The sequence below is a fragment of the Acromyrmex echinatior genome, chromosome 18 (assembly GCF_024713525.1).
Source record: "Acromyrmex echinatior isolate Ae372 chromosome 18, ASM2471352v2, whole genome shotgun sequence".
NCBI lineage: Eukaryota > Metazoa > Arthropoda > Insecta > Hymenoptera > Formicidae > Acromyrmex > Acromyrmex echinatior.
Genome location: NC_141869.1, coordinates 648,361 through 674,345, shown reverse-complemented (window position 1 = coordinate 674,345; position 25,985 = coordinate 648,361). Strand labels below are relative to the sequence as shown.

At 35.2% G+C, this 25,985-nt stretch overlaps 3 protein-coding genes and 2 long non-coding RNA genes across 11 annotated transcripts; 2 read left to right on the top strand and 3 right to left on the bottom strand.

Moving 5' to 3' along the window:
• The first annotated feature begins 2,498 nt into the window (after positions 1-2,498).
• Positions 2,499-16,079, top strand: LOC105150533 (putative G protein-coupled receptor Mth-like 3). Of its 2 annotated transcripts, none has more exons than XM_011063691.2 (5): positions 2,499-3,452; positions 10,974-11,052; positions 13,201-13,385; positions 13,507-13,672; positions 14,190-16,079. In XM_011063691.2, the coding sequence occupies exons 1-5, from the start codon at positions 2,573-2,575 to the stop codon at positions 14,554-14,556; spliced, it is 1,677 nt and encodes a 558-aa protein (XP_011061993.1). In that variant the 5' UTR covers positions 2,499-2,572; the 3' UTR covers positions 14,557-16,079. The 2 variants fall into 2 exon arrangements, with proteins under 2 accessions (XP_011061993.1, XP_011061992.1); XM_011063690.2 differs by lacking the exon at positions 2,499-3,452 and adding an exon at positions 9,464-10,502.
• LOC105150532 (uncharacterized) lies at positions 4,530-7,608 on the bottom strand. Its single transcript, XR_846738.2, has 3 exons — positions 6,982-7,608; positions 6,562-6,869; positions 4,530-5,578 (listed from the first exon to the last, which is right to left on the bottom strand). It is a non-coding gene; the product is annotated as an uncharacterized LOC105150532 (long non-coding RNA).
• LOC147906733 (G protein-coupled receptor Mth2-like) lies at positions 5,506-9,406 on the top strand. 6 transcript variants are annotated; one of them, XR_015548083.1, is made up of 3 exons: positions 5,506-5,596; positions 5,806-5,900; positions 9,207-9,300. XR_015548083.1 is itself a non-coding variant. In XM_087415471.1 (3 exons), exons 1-3 carry the CDS (start codon positions 6,729-6,731, stop codon positions 9,404-9,406), a joined length of 984 nt encoding a protein of 327 aa, XP_087271597.1. The 6 variants fall into 6 exon arrangements, 1 of the variants encoding a protein (XP_087271597.1); XR_015548085.1 differs by lacking the exon at positions 9,207-9,300 and adding an exon at positions 9,042-9,158; XR_015548087.1 differs by lacking the exon at positions 9,207-9,300 and adding an exon at positions 9,007-9,158.
• On the bottom strand, positions 11,055-13,192 carry LOC147906732 (uncharacterized). Its single transcript, XR_015548088.1, has 3 exons — positions 12,459-13,192; positions 12,026-12,385; positions 11,055-11,142 (listed from the first exon to the last, which is right to left on the bottom strand). It is a non-coding gene; the product is annotated as an uncharacterized LOC147906732 (long non-coding RNA).
• Prp8 (pre-mRNA processing factor 8) lies at positions 15,968-25,246 on the bottom strand. The gene is made up of 9 exons (XM_011063692.2): positions 25,085-25,246; positions 24,619-24,846; positions 24,383-24,551; positions 23,720-23,884; positions 23,428-23,643; positions 22,768-23,106; positions 22,312-22,417; positions 16,927-22,242; positions 15,968-16,744 (listed from the first exon to the last, which is right to left on the bottom strand). The coding sequence occupies exons 2-9, from the start codon at positions 24,830-24,832 to the stop codon at positions 16,151-16,153; spliced, it is 7,119 nt and encodes a 2,372-aa protein (XP_011061994.1). The 5' UTR covers positions 24,833-24,846; positions 25,085-25,246; the 3' UTR covers positions 15,968-16,150.
• Between the last annotated feature and the right edge of the window lie 739 nt (positions 25,247-25,985).

Here is a 25,985-nt window from a genome sequence, read left to right as displayed (position 1 = left end):
CGCAACGACACCGCAACTGTCGATAGGCGTGTAAATACAATTATGGAGTAGCGCCAGATTAGATTGATAAAATATCAACAGTTAGCAATGTCGAAATCAACATGGACGATATACCGATTGGTGGTAACAGGACAAATTAAGTTTCAGCAATTTGCATGTAGATAGCACCGCTATTGAAATAGAATGGCAGCGCACATTCGAATTATTTGGAGGAAGAAAAATCCGTGATGTTTTATCAGATTTTTAGGTATAATTCGAGAGGTGGATTATAGATATTCAATATTATTGGACAATTATAATTTTTCCTTTGTTTCTTCTGTAGATAAAGAAACGAATGTGTTCCATGACTAAATGTATTCGATTTATATTACATATTTATCATACGTTCGCAATTTATAAATAGTATAATGATTCTTAAGATTATATTGATTAACAATGTAGCGACAAGGAAATTTAATAATCTTAAAATTAAGGAGGATTTGAAGCATCAAATTTTCATCATTAACTTTATCATTAACTCTAGAATTCTAAACTATTTATAAATTTGACGATAAATTCAAATTCATGGTAACTATAATTCTATTAGGATTAAAAGTTAGATCAGTCAAACGAGTAATACAGTTTCATTTATTACAGAATAAGCTCGAATAAGTATCCTCGGTTTTTGCCATCCTCGGTGTCAAAAAAACAACTTAATGAACGCCATTAATATCCTTTTGAATAATGGATATCCATTACAATTTATTTTTTCTACGAACCATAATAGAATTAAATTTCACATTCACAATAAGATTACTATTACTACTAATATCATTAAAGTTAAAGAAAAATTTTTTGCCAAATCTATCTCCGAAAAATTTTCACCTCTTGCAAATGTATTCAATTGCAAATTAGCTTATACTATTCCGAACACTTTGAAAAGTTTAATAAAAAAGAGTAAGGATCGACTGGAACCTTTATACAATCAAAATGTTGTCTACAAGATTTTATGGGATGACTGTGATGTTAGTTATGTGGGCCAAACTAAAGAGGCAGTTGAAGACGCGATTGCATAAGTATGTTTCCGTAACATTAATAGAATAACTAAATCTCCATCGATTATCTTTAATCATCGTATAGAGAAGGGTCATAATTTTAAATGGAATAACGTGAAAATTTTTGACATAGAATCTTCCTATGAGATTAATTTCGGAAATGATACATTAAAAGGTAAAAACATGGAATTAATAAACAAAATGATTAAATACGGATTCATTGCCGGAATTATATTCTAACATCATACAGTCGCACCTTCCTTTTCTATTAATCTCCTTTTATTATTGTTTTGCGGTACACTATTTTACATGCTTATTATTTTAGTTACATAGCTTGGTTGAAATATTACATAGTCTTTGCACATCTTTTTTCTGATTGTAATTTGGTCGATTATAAGATGGGAATTCATAAACGACTGTTATTATTTTTTCTTCTTTCAATGAAAATTAAAGTGTTCACATAAAAAGCTATTTATACAATATATTGTGCTAATTTCATTACACAATTGCACAATTATGTGAACTGTTACGATTACTTTCCGAGGTCTCTTTATAGATCCTTTTATGGCTTACTTCTATTTCGCTTTTCTGTAATGCTTTCAATATTATGCGACAATGAGAATTTTATCTGGACAACATTTTATAACAAGATAATTTTTTACAAGAACATATGAAAAACGTGCCCTTACTATTCGTGGGGTCTACATTGTTGAGAAGAATTAAAGGATTCCATTGTTGGCGAGCATTTCAGAATTTAACATGTATTTATATAATTTTTGGATAATTTTATAAGCGATAGATTTTAAGAATTTTGTTAACATTGAAGAATGATCCGATCAGTGTCGACACGTTTGTATTGTAATATTTATAGTTTTATAATTTATTTTGCTTGTTTTGTATTTCTGGCTCGTAGCCCTTTTTATAAATTTGACTTTCGAATAGATATTTTATCCCCGTATTCGTAGGGCCTTGTATAGTCAGGCCTTGTATTTAAAGCTTCCTTAAATTTATCTTTAGATGCTCAATGAAATAATTCGTAGAATATCTGAAGACAATTAATTTAAGGAAGCTTTAGATGTAAAGCCTGACTATGAATATGAGCATTAGTCTCCAAACAAATTTCGAATATATATAGTCACATATATATATATATATATACAATTTATCCTTTAATAAAATATTTATAAATAGTGTTTCTTTTTTTTACTTTTTGTCAAAGGAGCTCAGATTCTGTACGAAACGTAAATTTATGGAAATAGAAGATAATGGACGCAGTTAATCCAGTTAATGTAATAAGCGGCGCTCTCCACTTAATAATATGGAATAAGTAGTTATAGACACGATCCTTCCGTTCGAGAATGGTCTCTTAGGCAAAGAAATCTCTGGTCGTGGGTGTATGAGCACGAAGCGTCGCGACGCTTCGTCGTGGTGCGCATTCTCCGACGCAGATATGCTGGGCGCCGAGCGCGAAGCGGAGCCACCAAGATGATCGCGCGGGTTGCGGCCGATAGTTTTCGCTCTTCAACGCCCTTGTCGCGATGGGTGGCCGCTCCGTAAGTTTTAATTTGGCGGTCCTCCTCGCTGCATGTGGTACGTTGATAGCCGACGATACCGGCGATGCTGCCGATGGACTGTCGCTGATCAACGATCCGCGTTGTTCGCCATCGTTCAGCGTGATCCTCAGCTTAGAGAGCAACGGTGCGGCGTCGCGATCTTTAGAAAACGGCAGCTTTATCTACGATGGCATCCTCTATCCGGCCGAACTGCGCTGGACTGACGGCAATGTCACTTATGGTTGCATTTGCAGATCACGCAATTGTATCAGGAAATGCTGCGGAGATGATGAGATTCTCCGCAATAAATCGTATAATTCCGAGATATGCCAGAAGATGCCTCGGAACGATACGGAGCTGATAACCGAGATACCACATTTGCGTCTATCGAGGAATCAAATGACCAAGGAGATTCAACACATTGAAAATCTGAAGAACTATTTCTATTTGGTGCAGGATAACGTCTGTCCTCCTGGCCAGCAATATTACACTCTCAATCCCGATGACGACAGTGACGAACAGATTATTCTCCAGGCGAATGGCAGCTTTGTGGACACTGCTGGGAAAATCTCTCCGTTCTGGAATTATTGCATTGATTGGAAAATGACCGTCGATCGAATTGGCGTCTTGGTTTGCTATACGCCGGAAGAGGAAGCAAAAGATTTTCATTATCATATGGGCATCATAGTGTCCATTCCATTTCTCATTGCCACTTTCTTGGTGTATGCAATTACTCCTGAATTGAGAAATCTCTACGGCAAGACGCTCATGTGTTATGTCATTTGCTTAATTATCGCCTATGTCTTCCTGATCTTGGCCAACTATATTTATATGTCTCCAATACGCGTGTTATGCTTCAGCACAGGTAAGCAGCCTCTTTATGTAATACTTATCCGTTATTTCTAACAATCACTAAGTTGAGCCATCCGCAGATGTTTTTCTGTAATCGTGATGGAAAACATGTATACTTGTTATGATAGTAGAGTTGAAAAATTATTATGCGGCATTATTACTTTGTATGGAATGCAGGAAAAATTGATGATCGCATCTTACTGTTTGCGAAGAAATAATTAAAATAATAATCTCGTGCAAAGTCAATGTATGTCAATGCTTAAAAAAATCACAAATCTCTCTACATTTAATTTCGCGTTACCTTATTTTTTCTTCGAAATGATAAATGGGAATATTATCTCACGAGAGAATCTACACGAATGCGAATAATAAAGATGACACTATGCCTTAATGAAATAATTACTGTAATGTAATAATTATTAACATTATGCTTATAGAGTTAATTATTACTTCCAGGAGAACATTATAAATACCAGCAACTAACGAGTAAATTTATTATAGTTCTTTTTAAAAATGTCTGATCATTTTGAGCGATATTAATATTCAATATTAATTTTTTAATGTACTTGAGAGATATTATAAAAAAAAGAGATATTTTTAAATTTCTTATACTATTTTAATCTTTTATATTTAGATTTTTATTCATACTTTTAAAAATAATTATCATGAATAAAATTATCATTGCAATGCGAAAAAGATACATCACGAATTTATATTTATGGTTGCGAAGTTGGATGCTTAGTCATCAATGAGTTGATTAACTCGTATATATTAATCGATAAAACGGAAAAGAAGAAAATTAAAAATAAGAAATATTAGATAAATAAAAATATATAATAAAAAATATATATATACTATATATTATAGTATAAATATGATATACATAAAGTATATGTATAAAGAAAAAATATAGATTTAGATAACACAGATTTACATAAAAGATTTTTTTTTTTTCCTCTTTAACAAACATTTAAAAATAACAAAAGAAGGAAACTTTATATTAAATACTTTTTATAGATTTATAAAAACGATGATTACAAATTCATAAGATAGGGATTAGTAGGGATTAGTTACTTTACTTTATAATTACACTACAAATAAACACATGTACATATTTTATTACGTATAAATAAGTATAACATTGTATTCCACCATCAATATGAAGCACGAGTCGTATGAATCAGCGTGCTTTTTTCTGCACGCACGATTCCGATATCTCTGTGATTAGTGATGATGTAAGAATCATATATTACATTTCCTGATACAATTTAATTTACCATTCGTTCCACGTTATTTTGAAGAAAACATGATTGAAAAGGTCCTTTCAATGAGGAAAGTCGGGATCGGATCCGAACTAAGAACCTGTTGGCGTCTATCTAGCTATTACTAGCTTCGATTTCCCGTAAAATAAATGTTAATGATCCTTCCAATGAGTACGATGTGATACGAACGATGAAACCGGTTTTTTGCGTGTTATGTGTTGTATATCTTCACATTGGTCAAGCATTATTGCTTATAGGGTGAGATGAAAATATATGAATAACGGTAAAGTATGATATAATTATATCATCTTTGGATTTTCAATAACTTATTTTTTTTTTGTACTTTAGGATGATAAGATCGAGAAAATATTAGCTGTGAGAATCTCTCACAGGAAGTAAAATTTTTTTCTACGCCTGTACTATCAATTAATAGCTTCTTGAAATAAATCTTTCGGCTGTATATAAAATAGCACCTGGTACAAATTGAAATTTTGATTGCTCGCTCGTCTAATCATTCGTAAATCTATTCTCAGTTTTTGTAATCCTCCCGAAAATGTAATGGCTCTTCATTGTGGAGCATAAAGTATCTAAACAGTTAAGCTTCTAAATTTACGTTGCTACTGGATTGGTCAAGCTACCATCTGTAGATTGTACTGGTTTGTCAATGAATCTTTTTTTTTCGACCCGCCCTATATGCGTGGCTTCGCAGCAGGTAGACTGCTTCTCTAACGCAGACGGCTCGTTGTCTGGTAGTCTCGTCCGGTTGCTCGCGCGAGTGTTTCGCATTTCTCGTGCGCTCTTCCTGCTTCATCCGTCGCCAGGAAAAGTCGCGGCAAAACGGAACGTAGTGCTAACTTTATCGAATCCATCGAGATAACTGAAAATCAACGCAATCGTTAGTGATAATAGTGCTATATTTGAATCCGGATGAATTTTCTATGTTTCAACGATTTGCTTAAGAAGAAAGAAAAAAGAAATCTTACAACTTAATTTTACCACCGCGTTTATTCCAATCTCCCCGATAAATAATTATATTGTATAAGTCAATACGTCATTATCAACTCAATTGATAATAATTTATTTAAATATACACCCCTTTTTCAGTCATTTGAATCATTGATCCTTTGGCTCACTTGATTCATTGATCATCAGAATAGTATTCGCAGTATATTCAATAATTCAATATTTTTGCAACATAGGTAAAAATATTTTTCACATAAACAAGTTACTTATTTAACAAACAATATTAGATAATCGAGTGTCTGTACTGTATATATTAACTTTAATATTATCAAGTATTTAACTGTACAAATATGTCGCTTATGTAGATACTTTGAGATCATCATTTACATATTTATGTGGTTAGATGGTGTACATTTCATGAGAGCTATATATATTTAAATGCAAATCTGTATATTTTATTTAGTTAACATCTCATTAATCTTTTTGCTTAGAATCATAATTATAAAGTAGCAATAATTAAATGAATAAAATTTTGTTATCTTAGTATACAGAATATAATTATAAATTATATTAGTAATATGGGGATAATATTCAAATATGTTACAAATTGCATTTGTAATATATTTACTTATGTAACTGTTTATCATTTGTAACATATATCTGTGAATAGTATGCTTTTTGTAAATAACTATATCTCATATAACCAAGGATGTTGTTGTAACCACATGATATCTTAAACACTGATCAAAATTCGCATCCTTCTTTATCACTTTCACTCGATTGGTTCAACAATTCACGCACTGAACACAGCGAGAGATAGTAAGGTAAACGAGTAATAAGAGATACAATTGGCCATATTTTATTATCATTTTATGAGACAAAGAGAGAATATCTTACCGTATTTCTTCAGAGAGTCATCGTGTTTTTTATCTTTCTCTTTCTCTCTTCCGCTTCATTTCTTGTGGCACTTTCGTGAGTAAGCTTCCGTACGGTGATAACGTTGAGAGGCGGTGACGATAATTATTCAGAGTTGCTGTTTAACAGCCTCATTAAATTAGTACATAATGAAACGGCATCTGAGAACAGCCCTGTTCATCGCGTTTCACGCGGTCTTGATCGCGGCTGCCACTTTCGAAAGCGATCAGACAAAGGAAGAGCCAGAGGAATCAAAATGGAAGGAAAATTTTATCGTCCCTCATGTTTATCTGGAGGTAGAGATAATTCCAAGTTCGATTGCACACTATGTTGTATTTGGAATTTGTCGATGAGATATTAATTCGTCGCTTTGCTAACGCGTATTATAATACTTTTGCTTACCTTAACGATATTTAATGCTGATTTCGTTATAATGACTGATAGTAAATTTTCGAGTATTCGTGAAATAATGATCAAAGACGATTACTAATTGTTTGTGTGTCGTAATTAATCAAGATTTTCGAAAGAACTTGCATCTTGAGAATTAACTTGATTAAATGTGTAAATGCAAATAATCCAGAAATAATGAAATATGTGGAACATTTATGCATTTATAGATCAGAAGCTGCTTAAATATTAATCTGCTAATGAATTACAGTAATTTGTTCATCTCTGATTGATTAATTCACATAGTGGCTTGGACTCAATTATTTTCTCTATTAACTGGTGTAATTGGATATAATACGCAGAAAGGAACATCAAAAAGTTGAATAATATTCAGATAGTAATCAGAAAAATTCTACAATAGCATATGTGGATCTAAAATAATTTTGCCAACTGATTGTATTATGCATAATTCGCTATCGGTTATATAATACTTTCAATAATAAAAATCTAAAAAATGGCATTTGGTTCCTCTCTGCTCATATCCAATCGTGAATTAACATTATTTGTCTTCGTTTCCTCTGGCTCTTTACTCCTAGAAAACGATTGGCATCAACAGCTCCGGTGACAGCTCCGGGAAGCCCCGCATGTCACTATGCTGTCGTGTTGACACTTTTCTCAACGGAGACAATTGCGTGGAGGCCACCATGAACGGGACGGAAGCGGTACAGTTGCCAGTGATCTACGAAATGGATCTTATATCGGCGAATGTCACTGCAAGTGATAAATATTTTGATTTTGTAATATGGAATCCATGTGCTGGTATGAAACGATATTCTTTGAATCCGCGTGTATACGAGGACGACGAATGGTACCTACTGTCCAATGGCTCCATAATACTACCTCTATCTGAAGAGCCGGAAGAGCGTCTCCTCAACTATTATCAGTACTGCCTGGCGCGGGTGAAAAGTTATGAGTATCCGGAATATATGGTATTCTTCTGCGATGAAACGATCGAAGACGACGACGGGATTATATATTCCTACGGGATGCTCGCATCCGTCCCGTTCCTGGTCGTCACATATGTTATCTACTGGTTACTACCTGAGCTGAGGAATCTGCATGGTCTGACATTACGCGGATACGTCGGCTGCTTAGCAATGGCGTACAGCATACTGGGGGTGTTGCAACTGACACCACAGGAACAAATCCCAAACGGCATCTGCATCACAATCGGTATATCTATAGAATGATGCGATTTCTATTAACTCATGTTATACACAAAGAAGATTAATGTTAACTTGCGATTATTGCACGGTGGAATTAATTTTTAATTGCAGGAAACATCACTATTATCGCTATTATTATTTTTTAAATATGATAATTTCATTAATTATTTACACACACACACACACACACACACACGTATTCATATCATATGTTATGCATAGCATATTTCTGTAGAGATCGCGTCAAACCGGATGGAACGTGGCTTTAGAAATCTTACGAATTAATGAGATATCTATTTAACACACGAGTACATGACAACTTTCTAAATGCTCTAGCAATATCTCTGCTTTTCTTGTAAATCGATACTGATATTTAAAAATTTGTTGTGATATTTACAGTTTATTATAACATATATATGCATAAATTGTTTATTACTCAATAAATGAGAAAGTCGGTGTTCTGCTTCAGTGATATACAAGAAATTAATTCATTCATTTTTTTAGATAATTAATTATAATATATAATTAATTATACAATTAAAAGTTATTTTGCTTCTATGCTTGCTTTATATATTTGCCTTGTATTTAATATAGCTTGCTTCTTTCGTTCAACTAACATAAAATATATGTTCCATTGATTTAATATAGAACTTTTCAATACTTAAAAATTTGAAATTTTTATAATATGGTGAAAATGTATGTTTAGCTCAATTGGTTCCAATCATCTAATTAGTTTAGAAATTATCTTAAGATCTTTTTATCTAAAGATATTTTTTTAAATCGAACTATACGAAAAGTAAAGTGTAAAATAAAGTTTTCTTAGACGTCAATTGTAATAATTTATCTCAGTTGTTGCGAGGCGAACCGGAAGCTCGTCTTAAACCTGAGAAAGTGCTAAAAGCTCTTAAAAACAAATAAGTGCAAACACGTCATGCCACACATTCTCCATACTCTCCGAAAAATAAACTATAAGACTCATCTTTAAGAAGTCTTCCCTTATTCTGTCATCTTTAGCCGAAACAGGACCTGTTTTAACGAGGTGCCTTCTTTTTCATCGTTTTCTTCCTGGCATACACTTGTACGTTTGCTGCGATACACATTCGTCCTTCGGACAAAAGCGTTTGCAGTCGCGGCTAAATCTACACAGACTGACGATATCACGCGTATCTTCGTTTCCGCAGTTTGCGATATCGTTGCGGTTGTTCGATATCTGACTACGAAGTTGTTTGAAGAGAAAACCAAGACGGTTCAGTAAATTCGACGTGTCGACGATGCATCGACAAAATCTCGCGCTTTGGTGTTATACGTTTTTATTTGTCGCCTCTTCTTCCAAGCCTTGGGGAAATTCCACGACAACGAGCGATGATGTAAAGTTGATACGATATAATCTACATGAAAATTCCAAGAATGACGAGCAGTATGAGTTTCGCGCTAACTCCACAAATGACAACCATGAAGATAATGATTCGGTGCAGTATGCGTTTCACGCACAGCGACCTGTGAAGAATCACGAGGGCGGCAATCAAATGCTGATGGAACTTGGCGCGAATTCTACAAAAGCCGATGATGAGAATAATTCCACATTATACAATGGAAATTTGACGCAAGTTGAAGACACAAGCAACTTAACGTTTTACGAGTTTTCTGAAAAGTTTTATCAAGATGAGAAAAATATTGTTCCTTACCAGATGTGCGAGAACATTACATGCATTCCGCTTTGTTGTCCTCTCGGCAAACGTCTGAAAATAACACAAATTAATGATATTATAAAAGAAGAGTGCGTTGTTGGGCAATCTAATTATCCCTTACCCGATGTATACGAGTATGTGATAAACGATTCGAAGAGGATACCAATTGGTAAAAAGTTGGATCAAATTTTTCCTCTGACTATTCATGATCCTTGCCAGTATCAACGTTATGTGCTTGAACCTGAAATCAGACAAATTGACGACTATTTATTTCTTAGTAATGGCTCTTTATATCAACCATATATCAACGAATCTATCATTACATCATACTGCCTTGCTGTCTGGAACGATGATAAAAAATTTGATGTAACTGTTTGCTTCGACAGTGAGGCTGAAGACGTCCCGGAAGAAAAGAAAGGAATACCTGTGGTGGGTCTGATAGTGTCCTTGCCGTTTTTATTGGCAACATTCGTGGTGTACTCCATATTACCGGAACTTTGGAACATGCATGGCTACACGCTGCGCGGATACGTCGGCTCGTTGTTCGTCGCGTATACATTTCTCGTAATAATTCAACTAATCCATCAGGCCATAATATCGTATTCCGCCTGCATCACATTTGGTACAGCATATAATAATACAATAAATACATCGTATACATCTATTTTACTGTGTAAACTATTCGCATGACAATTATTCTCTCCCTCTCTGATAATTGGGATGTAAAGTTAAAATGAAATGGATAACGTTTATCCATTTAGATAACGTAACGAAAGTTGGAGTAAAATTTAAATCTTGATACAGAATTAATTTGAAAATTCATTGGATGAGTATCTTTTTTCCTTTCGTGAAAATTAGCAAATTTTTGTGTGGTGATTTTGACATAATATTTAAATCGAAATTGAAATAGTTCTTATTTAATAGCATATATTATTTTCAAGGTTTTTACGAGGTTTTTTCAAGGTTTTTATTTTTAATGTCAATAAATTTATAATGAAATAAACCTGTTTTTTTCAAGAGTAGATCTATCTCTCATCGGCATTTTAATGCATGATTAGCAGTTAAATAGTAAATATTTATTCGACTGTTTCAGCTTTCATCATCCACTTCTCGTTTTTGGCAAGCTTCTTCTGGCTAAATGTGATGTGCTTCGACATTTGGTGGACATTCGGGTAAGCTATCAAAATATTCCATACTATTGAACCATATTCATTTCATCTGTCATCAAACTGATCTATTAAAGACAATCTCGTAATATATTTCTGGAATGGAACGGAGACATTTAGACTTGAATCTCTCGAAGATAATTATTCGTAAAATCATCCCATTTTTATATACATATAATCGATTTATATTTGAAATATATTTTCAATTATAATTTGTACAATGTAATTTGATTATACATATATATATATAGTATACATTTATTTATAATTATAATTGAAACATTAATTACGGTTTATCAAGGATAAACTTTTCCAGATCGAGTTCTAGGTCAAAATAAGTTAATTGATTCGCCAAATATTTTCACAAGCGCCACTCGATCCAGCGGTTGTGGTAAAGAAATTTGATAATTGACAAACACTAGGGGAAATTGATAGCGACAGGATGCGAATTAATATCCGGTACGTGACGACGTGCGTATGTGGCGCAAACACAGTCGAGTTAATTTTGATCTCCTTCGCTTGGACGTCGGTCCAAGAAGCTATTCGAACAGGCAATATTTGTGAACGGAAAATGTTAGTAGAGCATATCCTCAAACACTGACATTCACGAGTTGCGTGAACGTCGAATATATTCATTTAACAATGAAGACTTATTACTGCATACATAATTCAGTTTATTAACGCATTTTCTAAAATGAGATTAAGAAACGATATCAATATATAAATCATTTGTATTTTGATCAATTTAACAATCAATTAATAATCGATCAATTTAACATTATATAAGTCATACATTTTAATCACGTCTATGATATACGATACATACTTTTTTTGTACTGTCGTTTTATATATATATATATATATATATATACGTTCGTGTGGAATGCTATAAAGCAATTTATTATCTCTCGCGTGTCAATGAAATTTCATGACGCGATATTGTCGTGTCGCTATTTACTATTGCCGGAGATGAACTGACCTGTTGTCGCCAAGCCCGTTTGGGGGTGTGACGACTGATGTGTACGCACATTGCCTGTTCTCTTGTAATCAATTACAAGGGTGTCGAGCGCGTGTGCAGTGGATCGTACTTGGAACTGGATTAATTTCTTTCTTTATTGCGTACACGCATCATACGCAACATTATTGCCGTCGTCGACGTGTGTCCTCGCGGAAACATGAATCATCCTTCGACTCAGTAGGATTTTATATACGTGTTTGTGTCATTTTAATAATCAGCTTTTAATTTTAATTTTTTCATGTTATCGTTAATATTTATCTATTCTACTTCTCTATGCGTTTCATTTCTTAATCCATATTTAAATCAATTATATTGCTACAACTGAAAAGAAAAGATCATTAACTTATGCAACAATAGATCATTTGATATAAAAATTTGCATTTAAAAAGATTACGTTTTCTATGTAAGATTTTATATATGTATTTGTGTCATTTTAATAATCAGTTTTTAATTTTAATTCTTTCATGTTATCATTAATATTTATCTATTCCACTCCTCTATGCGTTCCATTTTTTAGTCCATATTTAAATCAAGCTCATTATATTGCTACAAATGAAAAGAGAAGATCATTAACTTATGCAACAATAGATCATTTTATATAAAAATTTGCATTTAAAAAGATTACGTTTTCTACATTATATGACTGTGTTCGCTTGTTATGACTCACAACGCTTTAAGCGTTTATATTTATTGTTTATTAAATATTAAACAAAGACAATTGACGCTCACAAGCGCTGTAAGCGCCAAAGCGAACACAGCCTATAACATTTAAACTTAATTGTCCAAAGAATCACCTATTGAATTGAGATTGGTAGTGTTGAAAGACATCTTCGAAAGTTAGGGGACAATATTTCATATAGCTTTTAAAATTTATAAATGATCTTTGTTTACATTTCTTAAATAAATAAATATAGAAAATTAAATTTGAAATAATTTTTAATTATTAATACGTATCATAGTTGCATCACTTATATAGCTTATAAAATAACTGAACAATATTTACACATTGAACATATTTACGAGAAACTATGCGACTTAAGGCGATAGTTATTTTAATGTGCATTTGACCATTTGCATAGCAACTTGTTCTACTTGTGGCTGACTCAATATGATAATATGTAAATCACATTTTACAGGGGATTCCGTTCGTTACAAGGAAGCGTAAAACAACGAGAGAGAAAAAAATTCATTATATATTCGATTTACGCATGGGGAAGCGCTTCCCTTCTCAGTATCATTTGTGCCATCATGGATTTCGTTCCCAGTGTGCCAAAGGAATTGATCCGACCAGAAATTGGTGTCACAAAATGCTGGTTCAATAGTAAGTGGATGTTTACTGATAGTAACGATAGCGATTTTCATTAGAACCGTACTCAAATTTGAAAATTGTCTAAATTAGCACTTACAAAATACGACGTATAATGCGAGAAATTAATTTTCAGCGGACGAGGCGAGGGCATTATATTTTTATGGACCGATGGGTGTCACTGTTATCTGCAACATTTGCTTGTTTATCTCTACAGCATTAAAAATTGTGCGTCACAAGAAGGACACAGCTCATCATTTGAGAGGCTCGGAAAGCAGACGCCACGATGACAATAAACAGTGGTTTGTAGTACCTACATTTCACTGACGTGATAATCATATTAATGTGATATATATCGATATATCAGTTTCCGAACGGTTTTGCATAATGTCGATCGGTCCTCGTTCCCGTAAAAGATGATTATTTTTAGACGGCAACTTTCCCATGCGGTGGTTTGCTTTCATAATTACGAAATCTTTTGAAACAACAAACACATTGCCGCCGTTTCGAACGTGCGCGCAGAGATTCCTCGAGAACGCCTGTGATTCTCGAAAGCATGACAAACGATCGTGCGAATAAAATCAAAGTGGTTACTCTTATTTCATAAAAACGGAAATCATATGTCTTTAAAATTTCTTAAGAAAAACTGAGCAACTTTCTCCCTTTTAATTTAAAACTTGATTACAAGAAGATATTTATCTTTAGTAAAATTGATTATTTCGAATATACTTTCGTCCATAATACAATTCTTTGTTTTAATAATTCTAAATTATATAAGATGCATATATACATAAGATACAAAAATGTATTTGCATGTAGGTTCAATCTGTACCTGAAGTTATTCATCGTAATGGGCATAAACTGGTCCATGGAAATAGTATCATGGCTATTCAAGAGTGCGCCGCCATACATCTGGTATCTCACCGATCTGACAAATACCCTGCAAGGTCTCATCATCTTCATTATATTCGTATGGAAGAAGAAGATCAAGCGGTTGCTGTTAAAGCGTTTCGGCTATCAGGATCGCGATTTCTTCTCCAGAAATTCAACACGCAGTGGCAATCACAGTTCAGCTTCGCGTACTTGCACTACTACATCAGGCATAATATCTCTGCAGGAGAAGGTCAATCCTTATGTGCAAACAAATTGCCGCGCGAAAAGTTCATCCGATGAGGTTGATTCTTGAATCTTGCAATGCAAGAGAAAGATTGCACTATGTAAAATAGAAATCGATGATTATAATGACCAGTTAGGTGGTGCCGTAATTTAATTCTCCATTCGAGAATTAATTTTACATTGCTTGCGTTGATCTCTCTTATTAAGAACACCGAAATTGGTGTTTTCCATCTCTCTTTTTTTATTTCTTTAAAATGTACTTACAACTTTTTTTTATCTCTTTTACAATCCAAAGATTAAAGAAATTAATTAACTTAGGTAAAAAGGTATCATCTATAACATAATTACTCTATGACATAATTAATTAATTATTCTCGACAAATCTGACGTCCTATCATTGTAAAAATAAAGCAGATTTGTTACAGCTACATAACGTCATACAAACCGATATCAAAAATACATTATTTTCGTGCTATTAATGGCATAAATGAATAACGTTATTAATTGATCACTATAACGTTATCAATATATCATTGATTAATCATTTATCTAACGTCAATAAGTATGACGCTATAAATACGTCGTAGAATGGATAAATGACGTCAATGTGTAATTTAAAATGACTAACTATTGACGTCAAAATAATTACAACCTGCTATCTGGGAAATTACTTTGCATCTATTGTCGTCCTCATTAAAATGATAAAAGCATTATTGTGTATCATATACATTGACTGCTGTATGCCATAATGTTGTATAAATTTTATTTTGATATATAGGGTTTATTATTATTACATCATTGATAACATTTTGATAAAAAGGCTACGGATAATTTTACTAATTTTAACTTCAACTCGTAATACATTACTCGCACATAACTATCTTTTACATTCTCTCTTTTAAATATTTATTTTTATATATTGATACTTGGTCTTCATTTCCTCACGTATAAGTGTTTAATATTATTAAACGAATTCAAGAAAAAAGATATATAATAAAAATATATATTTTTAAATAAATATTTATATGGAGATTAAGTGACATTTAAGACGATATTTTATATTCGTGGAACGAAAGTAAAAGTAAATACCGACCTGTGTCAAATCATCCATACATTATTTTATCATATGCATGTGATAGTAATACATATGTACCTTGAAAATCGTTGCACTGAGATAGACTTTAAATCGAGTATCTCCATATTTAATTTAATTATTCCATTGATTTAATATGAAATATATTTGTCGATAGATTTCTGAAATTGCATTTCATTTATCGTATTAGATAATACAATATAACTCTTCACCGCTTACGATCACAGAATATTTCTGTATAAGTGCCATCATAATCATTCGTTTAATGTTTAATAGTTGTGCATCTGTATTTAATATGCATCTATAAGACAAAATATAGAAAATCAAATGGACAGAATTACGATACAAGGAAAGTAAAAGCACAGTGTTCACTCAAAGTCTGCAATCATTAGGTAATAAAAGCTTAATCTGTATTCTTTACTATTACATGTGTTTGTAATCGTCTATGTATATGATAATTAGACGAGAAAAGTAAAAAATAAAGAACATTACAACACGTACTCTCACACTACTCGTACACATCCTGCACTTCTTTTAATTACTGTCAGTCAAAATCTTAAACAAGTTTATTTTACGCAAACATATCTTCTCGATCAGCTCCAACACCATCACCATCTTCCAAGCTTGAAAAGTTGAGAAAATGAGCCGGCCTGTGCACCTCGTGATAAAATTCCTTTGGATTCGCCAGTTGTAACTCGTATTTCATGTTGGGATCGTGTCTCACGCCCATGAAATTGTAATTCCACGAGCCTTGACTGGGCACCATAAAGAAGCCAAGGAAACGATCGGACAGAAGCATCTGTACCTTTTCGTAATGGCTAGGTAGATAACCCTTCGGATTGTTGCCCTTATCAGTATTTTGCTTGCCCCATTCGAAACCACTTGGAGTTAGTTTGTATGCTGTGAGAGAGCAAGAACCAGGTGTGAAACTGCAAGTGATAACTATGGTCTTCTCGCCGTCCCAAATAGAATTCTCCGCCATAATCCGGGCGTGAGTGGATATGTCCTGCGGCGAGAGTTGTGGCAGCTCGTTTGGCTGTGTGTGTATCCATCCTAGCGGCTCCATCTCTTTTAAATATTGATGGTTAGGTAGCGTATTTGGTAAATGAACGGTCTGATGAGTTCCCCATTGCGGTGCCATTACAATACATCTGATTTCTTTTACCTGTCACACATGAAATATGAGATTAGTATATTACAGCTAAAATTGATTTAAATTTTAATATATAAAATAAAAAGTTTTTAAATATTAAATGTATTATAATGTATAAAATAAAAAGAAAAAATTGTTATATATATATATATCAAAAAATATTTCAAATATAGATGAAATGATTTAATAATTACCTGAGGATTGTCAGGTGGACTGATGCCATATAAATAGCCAGCTATCTGCGCTCGTAAATCGGAAATGGTAACAAATTTCTTTAATACATTCTTAGGTAAGATGTAAGTATAACCGGTTTCTTTGATATCATCGGATGAAACATAGATGTGATTTGTTCTGAGATGGAGATTGGTTGCAGAGATAGCACGTACTCGCCATTCAGTCTTAGAGCTGAAAGTTTGCGTCTCATAGTTGGACGTCGTCGCAGTAATAATTTCATCACCATGTTTGTTTACTGTTCGCGTGGTGGTAGCGGTCAATTGGCTCTGTTCCTTAGTCTGCTTTTCAATCTCGGCAATTTGTTGCCGTTGCGCAGATGGAGCACTTATTTCCATACCCAAAATGATGTCGCGAATCTCGGATTGCGTGAGCGATGCAACATTGACATTGTTCTTCTTGCCATAATCCGCTAGAATCAGATCCTTTAGTTGTACTTCTACTTTAATCCATTCGTCGTCCGTCAGTGATGGCCATATATGATGTGGCTCAGTGATGGTAGTCTTGTCGGGTTTGAGGACGACTTTGGTTCTCTCAGTGTTAACATGCAGAGCGCGTAAGATCAGAATCAATCGTGAGAACGCAGTATAAGATGAGATTGTCTTCAACCAGTCATCATAAAGATTGAATAGTACCATTTGTGGCTCGGTCGCTTTTAAAATCAAATCACCAAATTTTTCGACTTTGAGACATGCCTGGAATGGTAATTGTAACTCGGATCCTTTGATGACAATGTTGGGGAAATCCAGCAAGTGAACTTCCAGTGGATCTAACATTCCCTTTCTGGTGACGATAATCTGCTTCGGTTGTTCCTCTACTGGTAGAGAACGAATCAGCGCAGCAACTTCTTCAGCGGTCTTCCATTTGGCCAATTGACCCAGACGCTTTTGGCCCGCCCAGACGGAGGTATGAATAATTTTCAAAAAGAGTTGTCCCGTGCGTGGATTGAAGATGAAGATTGCACCATTTATCGGTTTTGTCGTTAAATTGCCTTCAAAAGTTTTGTGGATAGTCACGCGATACACGTTCGTGTCGTCAACGAACCATATGATCTGATTGGAGAAGAGCTCGCCATAGTTTTGCGAGGAGAGGTAAGGCTCCGTCGGTTCGGATGAATATAACTGCAACGCCTTGCGAATACGTTCACGTAACACATACAAGGCTGGATTTGCTTTCATGATCTTTGCCATGGCTTGCTGTATAAGTGGTTTGCAACCAGGGAACCAATTGCCGTAAGCGCTATGCAAGTTGTATGCCAAATCGATGGCTATGAGAAGACCAGTAGGTGATGGATAAATGGACATGTTGTCCGTAGTGTAATCAAGGAATTTCGCACGAGCATATCGCTCGATGTCATGTGAGTCATAGTCACCCCATCTCAATTGAACATCGATCCAATATTTTTGCGTGGTCGTGTTATCCATCACATCTTTGGAATCAGCGAGAAGAGATGGTCGAGACACATTCCACTTATAGGCGGAGAATAATAGAATATCGGCACATGAGGAGTTCATTTTGTAAGACTTTCGCGGATGTATCGTCTCCTTCTGCACAGTTTCAATTTCTAGTGCATCCAACTCTTGATCGAACACCTGGCAAAGATCCATTACAATGGATTCGTGTACCTTTTGCCACAAGTGAGCGCGGAATATCTGAATCAACGAGATTTTTAAGGTTGGTATTTTTCCGTGCATGAATATCCCCGTCAGATCGAGCTGCACTTGGAAACCGACGTAAACGTTGGCGCGATTAATGGTGGGTGACCACCATAGAGTGAATCGACGATTGGGAATTTGGTTGAGACCGGAACGTTGAGCATTTGTCAATTTCTTGTATTTCATGGATTCTTCGAAACCAGATGCTTTCTCCCAAAACAGACCCTCCCATGTCGGGAAGTAGGTTCCCTTAAAGAGAGTATGTTCCAGGATGCCCTCGACACCGCCGAGCGCTTGAATCATGTCAGTTCGGTAATTGTTCAAATTCCATAGTTTGCCGTCATGACGTTGATGAGTCCACCAAAACGGATTCTGTTTCAACACCTGATATTGTTTGAATTCGGTGCGAATGCGCCAGCCCTTGTCATAGGCCAGCGTGTGTCGGTCTTTCTGAAATAGCGTATTTATTCTGGGAATACCGCGATCCCAGCTATCCTCGAGATCTTCCAGAGTGAGTCTGCGATTCTGAGCGTTGGCCTCTTGCCGTTTCAAGGCGTACTCTGCCCAAACGCGTTGAGAATCAATAAATTCTGATTCCCACGGCTGTATGTAACGATACAAGTTGGGAATCAGTTGATCTTCGTCATGACTCATACCCGAACGGAAGTGAGTGATGCCCACGTCGGTTTGCTTCGACCATCTCAAGTCTGACTGCGGTATTAACACATGACCCATCGATAACATTCCCAGACCTCCCAATTCTTTGGGCGTGTAAAAGACGACAGGTGGAAAACGCGATGGCATTTTGGAATTCAGTCCAATTTTAATACGTGTCTGAATCTTATTTTCACACTTGACTAGCAGATCCAATAACTCTTGTGTGTTCACCACTGCCTCTCTGAAATAAGTCATTAAACCGATTAATGCAGTATTCCACTTATTTACAATCTTCGTGAAAGTGGTTGAACCCGAGGCCATCAAGATTTGTCTGACACGATTATGGAAACGCTGCAAGCTCTCATCATCAACACGCAGGAAGCATTGCGCTGTTCTCTCTTTTGTGATTTCGTTCTGGAGATTCCAGACACCATCCCGATGTGTAAATTCCTCGTGAGTTGTTCTACATTTGGGCAGAATCCTGCATTCAAAGCCACTCATGTTGAACAATAGATTCGGATTATCTTTGCTATAAACGCTGACAAAGCTATTCTCCCACTGAATGGTAGTGGTGGAACGTGGTAGTCGATTTTTAATGTCCCAGAAAACGGCACGACCTAGGTTCACGTCATGCTTCATCAGTCTCATACGAGCGTCTCGCGGCCAACATTTCTTATTGTTGTAGCCAACAATGTTCTCATTGTTCGGATCAGGATGCTCAGTAAGATAACGCTGAATAAGATCTCTCGCTTCATCGGCAGAGAAGCGCAGGAACAGATGTATTCTGTCGACGTAACGACAGTACAATCGAATAGGATGCGCCGTTTCAGAGGCGACATCCTGAAACGTCAAGAAGTCGTTTGGCATTTGCGGCGGGCCGGCCATCTCGCTAGCTCGTTGGAGACCTAACACGAGTAGATCTAATACCAGTCCATAGTATTGAGCGATAAAAGATGCAAATTGCAGTCCCCTGATAATACCGTAACTGTTAGTGTGATTCATATCCTTGTAATTGATGACTACGTTATTCTTCGCCGTCATGTAATCGGCAATATTATGATCGACTATTAGACGCAACAGTCTGTTAAGCAGCGTGAGATCGATCTTTTCGTACAGCTTCTCAAACTTCGATTCGAGCAACACATTGCACTCACCCTCACTGACATCCCACACATCCTGAAGATTGTTGATACCTTGGCACCACTTGTAAACAAGAAGTGGTGGAGGTTCCGTGTCGGCTGGTTTCACCCAGGGAGGGAATAGTCGTCTTTTGTCCGCCTCATACCACAGATATTGATCGAGGTAAGCGTCTGTGATCTTTTCGAGCGGCTCTACATCATACACAGGAATCAAATGACTATAAAGATCCATGAATTCAATGCCGACTTCCTTGAAGGCTCTTTGCGTAAGCAAATGTCTCTTAATTCTAGATAGTGCCTCATGTGGGTTGTCATACGCTTGCTCTATCAATCCTAATTCTTCTCGTTGACTTTGATTTAATCTAGATTTAACACTATACGCTTCTTTCAAGCGTTCCAAAGCCAATATCAGCAGCTTTGTGTCGTGTTTGTACGATAACGGCGGGAAAGGAATCGGAGCGAATCTTCGAGACTCCAGCCAATGCACTGAAGTAGTAAAGATTGCTACAGCTTCTTCCGGAGATATGTACGGACCATCTTTCAAGTAATTATGCTGTCGTTCTTGCTCAGCTTTCAAATAGAGGCGCGTCAAACGACCAAGATTCTTCTTGCATACGGTTTTATCCACCGTAGCACCGCGTCGAATTCTCTCTCGATTGTAATGAGCCGTATTCGTCCACCAATCGGCTTTCATTTTTACGTAACGCAATATCATGTTCTCGATTGGAATTGGCAAACCTGGCACTTTCCATGGAATATTTGCCTTCCAACAACGCCAGGCCTCACTTAGATGTTGAAGTATAGTCCGTGCTTTGTTCTGTTTTATTCCCTCAGGCATCATATCTACTATGTCATGCATTACAGATGCTCGTAATTCAAGATCAAAGTGCGACTCAACTCGCTGCTTCGTCACTGTCTTCGCTACACCCTTCGAATGGCGACCTTCAAATTGTCTTGACAGTAAATTACCCAGCCATCTTTCCAATAATGGAGTGATACCTCTCATGAAGAACAACCAGACACGCCAGCCAGGTGCCCAGAATCCACAACCAGGCCCTTTACCGACTGGTCCGGTATTGAAACGATAATAGATTAGATGTTTCAAATCCTTGCACATCCTAATCTGTCGCATTAATTTGTATTTGTATCGATACATGCCAGTCAATTGACCAACATGTGCAAAGATATATTGTAACCCATCAGCAAGTTGAAAGGCATCCACATTGTTTAATCGATACTGAACGTGAGAATCGATAATAAGCTTAGTCAGACGAAGGATTTCACGACACAGATGAAAAGCGTTACCGAAACGTGATTTTTTTCTCTCTTTCGTCGTGAGCGTCTTGACAGGTTTCAGATTGAAATTGTAATCCAAGTGAAGATAGTTAAGGTTCTTTCGGTGTATCAATAGATTCAACATGTTATATCCTTGACGACATACCTGCAGACCGGCTTCCACCCAGTCTATCGTCGTTGTCTGGAAGAACTTGGTAGACTTAAACGAACGGAATAAATAGCGTTTTTTCTGCGGTTTCGGTGGCCTGTGCTTTAGAGCATTCAGCACAAAGTATTTTAATAGTTTTTGATAACTGACTCGCACTTTTACAGGTTGTCCAGGTGGACAATGTTCTCTGTACCATGACTTGACTAATGGAATGTCAATAGCTCTTCTTGTTCTACCAGAACGTGTGTTAAATGGTCTTGGCGCCCACAGAAGTGCTATTCCATTTGCTGTGTTATCGGTATAAAGTGGTGTCTCCTGAAGAAATGGTTGTACCTCACCAGGTAAAACAAAGTCTTCATCGTCTTCAATTTGTGGTTCCATTGTCTGCAATGAATTAATCAAATGTATAAATTAATTAATATAACTTATTTAATTTGAAAGTTAAAACTTTACCTTTAGTGAATTTCTGTGAGAAATTGGATTGATTAAGGGATCGAAATAGAATGCAGGCAAATCTGGATCTTCGGTCTTTATGTACACAACATTTGGTGCATGATACCTGTAAATTATATATTGATTATTAAGAAGTGCATAACATCATGTATAAGCACACACACACACACACACACACACAATTATTTTTATTTGAAAAAATTATGTAAGCTTGTAAGTGATGTCAGCAGTTCCTTTTTATAATTTTCATAAAAGAGACGAATAACAATCACTAGACTTCCTTTACCACACTGCTAGTAAGATCTTTATACACTAACACGAAGATCTCAAAACTAGTGTGGAACACATAAAAAAAAACAAAAAAATCCAAAAAAAACATAAAAAAAAGTTTTCTTAAGCCTGAATAATATTTATACATAAAAGAAATTTAAGAAAATTTATACTACTATAACTCACCATGAAAGATGCACGAAATGAGGCATGTTATTATACAAATAAGGAAACGCGATCCTGTATTCAGTTCTGATAGGCTGCCTGATAATGATCTTATTTATGTCATTAAATTCATTCCAATCTTCATCAGCAGCATTTGAATCTTTCACCAATGGTTCAAATTTCGGTCCTCCAGGGATAGCCATGTTTAGGGCTTTTGCAGTGAAGAATGATTTGGGGTCAAATAGATAAAAAAAATTTTGATCTACCAAGTCGGTTAACAATTGATTAGCCAAACGGTACAGAGTGGCCATTTGCGGTAACGCCAGGTTCCATCTCCGATATGTAGATCCATTAACATGTCTGTAATATATTTTATCATTCAGATTCTATATTATGTATAGAATACAAAATCTTATTCTTAGGACGTAAGTATGTCTTTTCAGAATAGCATTTTCTCCAACTGGATAGTCTGTATATCATGAATCTTAATGATACACAGCACCCGGTTGTCAACTCACATGTCCAGTTGATTTCAGGACCCCTACGCTTTTCATCATTAAAGAGCAAACAAATAAGAATCAAATATAAAGATTAAAACAAATATAAGAATAAAATGTTATCTTTCTCAATGTGCGACAATCTTTTTCTTGTAATTTTTTATGTATGTAAACTCCAACTTACTTTGTCCCAACCAAAGGCTTGTGTTCGTAAAACCATGATGCCACAGATTCGTCTTCCTCTGAATCAAGTTCAATTTGTATAGCTTCTAATGGTTCAACGTCCAGAACGTTATCTGCATAATCTAAAGGAGGCTCTTCATCATCAAAAGGTGGGAATCTCATTCTCTTAAAATGTCTACGATCTCTTTTTTCTCGTCTCATCATAATCCACATAGTGCTGAAAAAAATTGAAACCTTTTTAATATAAATATTTTATAGTATTAAGTACAATGACAAAAATGTTCATGTCTTACCCCCATTGAGCTATGTATACAGGTTCTATAACCCAAGGAATTTCATTGACGAAAGTAATGGCTCCAGTAATATGATATAAGACCTTTACATCCCTTATTTGTTCCCATGGCATAGGCATATTTTCTAGTAGTTTCATAACGGCATGTGGCATGTATTTTAATGCTCTGTAATACAAATGTTACATAATAAATACACAGAAATGTTTATAGAAAGTCTGATTACACACAGCTAGAGTCTTATATCATAAGAGAAGTGCAAATGGATTTCGCTTGTGATAGCGACTACAAATCAAAATCGAGAATATTGAGAGAAGGGCCTGCAGTTGATCCTTTGTTTGATCCTCTATGCAAACAAATCTTGTAACTTTGATAATCTCCTATTTAATATTGTTTGTAATATTAGAATTAGAATAAGAATGTTTCTGATATGTTTAATCAAATTTCATCAGAAACAAAACTTTTGACATCTTTCTCTAGGAGAACCTAAACTTCAGAATCTGATAGGATCCCTAATAAATACAGCTGCTTTGTTACAATCAGCTGCAGCTCCAATATTTCCAGTTTTGCTTGGCGACTGCTCATCAATCAGCAAGCAAATATTATTTGTGCTTCTTTTATAGTATAGGACTCTACATACAATATATTTTCTATAATATATCTTACCCTAAGTAAACACGCTTATCATGACGATACTTTCTACTGCTCATATCACCATGATCTCTAATAATCTTTCTTATATGCTCAGCTGGCATATCTTCTTTCTGAGCATCTACAAAGCCAAACTTTCTCTTCTCCGCAAATCGCTTTGATTGTAATTGCTGCCATTTTTGTGCTAGAGCAAATAAGATTACCATTGCAAAAAATGTAATATAAAAAAAATAGTTGATAATAAACGTTACCTTTTTCTTGAAGTTTATCCTCAGATAAGACTTCTGGTTGTTTAGGCATCTGAGGTAACGGTGGTCCAGCTATAGCCTGCATGTGAGCATGATGAGCAGCTTGAGCATGAGCCGCAGCAGCCTGAGCATGTACTTGGGCTGCTATCTGGGCTTGTTGCTGGGCCATCATTGTGGCCCATGGATTTGGGTTCAACAAATACGGTGGAATAGACATGATTGCGAGTGTTTCTGAATTAAAACAGGATAACATTCGATCAATTTTCCCTGATATAAATTGATTTTTTTCTGTATATAAATGGTAATTTCAGATTAAATCCTCAATTCTAAAATACAGTGCTGTCACAAATCAATTATTTCAAGTAGAATTTCTATTCCCGGAACTTGAAATATGTCTGATGGCGCGAAAGTATATATATATATGCATATAAATAGTGGCAGTTTAGAATAATAAACAAATTGCACTTACAGTTTTTCACAATGTTAGTTTATCAATTCTTGCATGACGACAAACCACGTAAAATCATCACGCAATTGATCACTTTACATCGACTCCTTTTTTCGCAAGAAATGGCTTCGATTTCTTATGACTGTGTTTAAAATATAAAAGAGAGAGTAAACTCATGATGGAAGCACAGTATAAGTACAATATATTTGTACATACAGTGTGGACATTGACCGTTGGCACCTTTGATGTATCCTAGGTCACATGATTCGCCGCCATGTTGTGGGTTGGAAAGGCGCTTATAAATTTGAGTTTTTATAAAGCTACAGAATGATTTTTCTAAAAAAAAAAAAGACATAATTCAGTCGTGTCATGAAAATTGTTTATAGCAAGTATATTTTTAAATCAGAATTGTATAACAATATAATGTTAACAAACTCATTATATAAAGATAATATTCACATTAATAATAATAATAATATTAAACAGTAATAAGTAATAAATTAAAAATAATTGATTAAATATGAAAATTGTAATTAAATAATAATGTATGAAAAAATAATATATAAGAATTTTAACCTATCAGAAATCATGTATTGTGAAATACACAGTTTCTGATATATTGAAATTCTTATTCTCTGTTCTCTGTTCCTTGTTCCTTTTATTAAAAAATCCCTAAAGGTATGCTCATTTTTCGGACACATTTTTGTCACATTCTGCGCAATGACTGAAATTCGTCATATTACATCATTTCTAGAAGTTTTGTATGGTGAGGCCGACTTAAGAACATAGAATTATTGGTTAGTGCGATAACTTCCGCCGCGTGGCAAGCGTTGCTGCGTTCTGTGTGCAGGAACCATTAGTCGAAGCAGCCCTTAAGGGCCAGTCTTACTAACGCCAGTTAACTTAGGCTTTGTTTCAAATT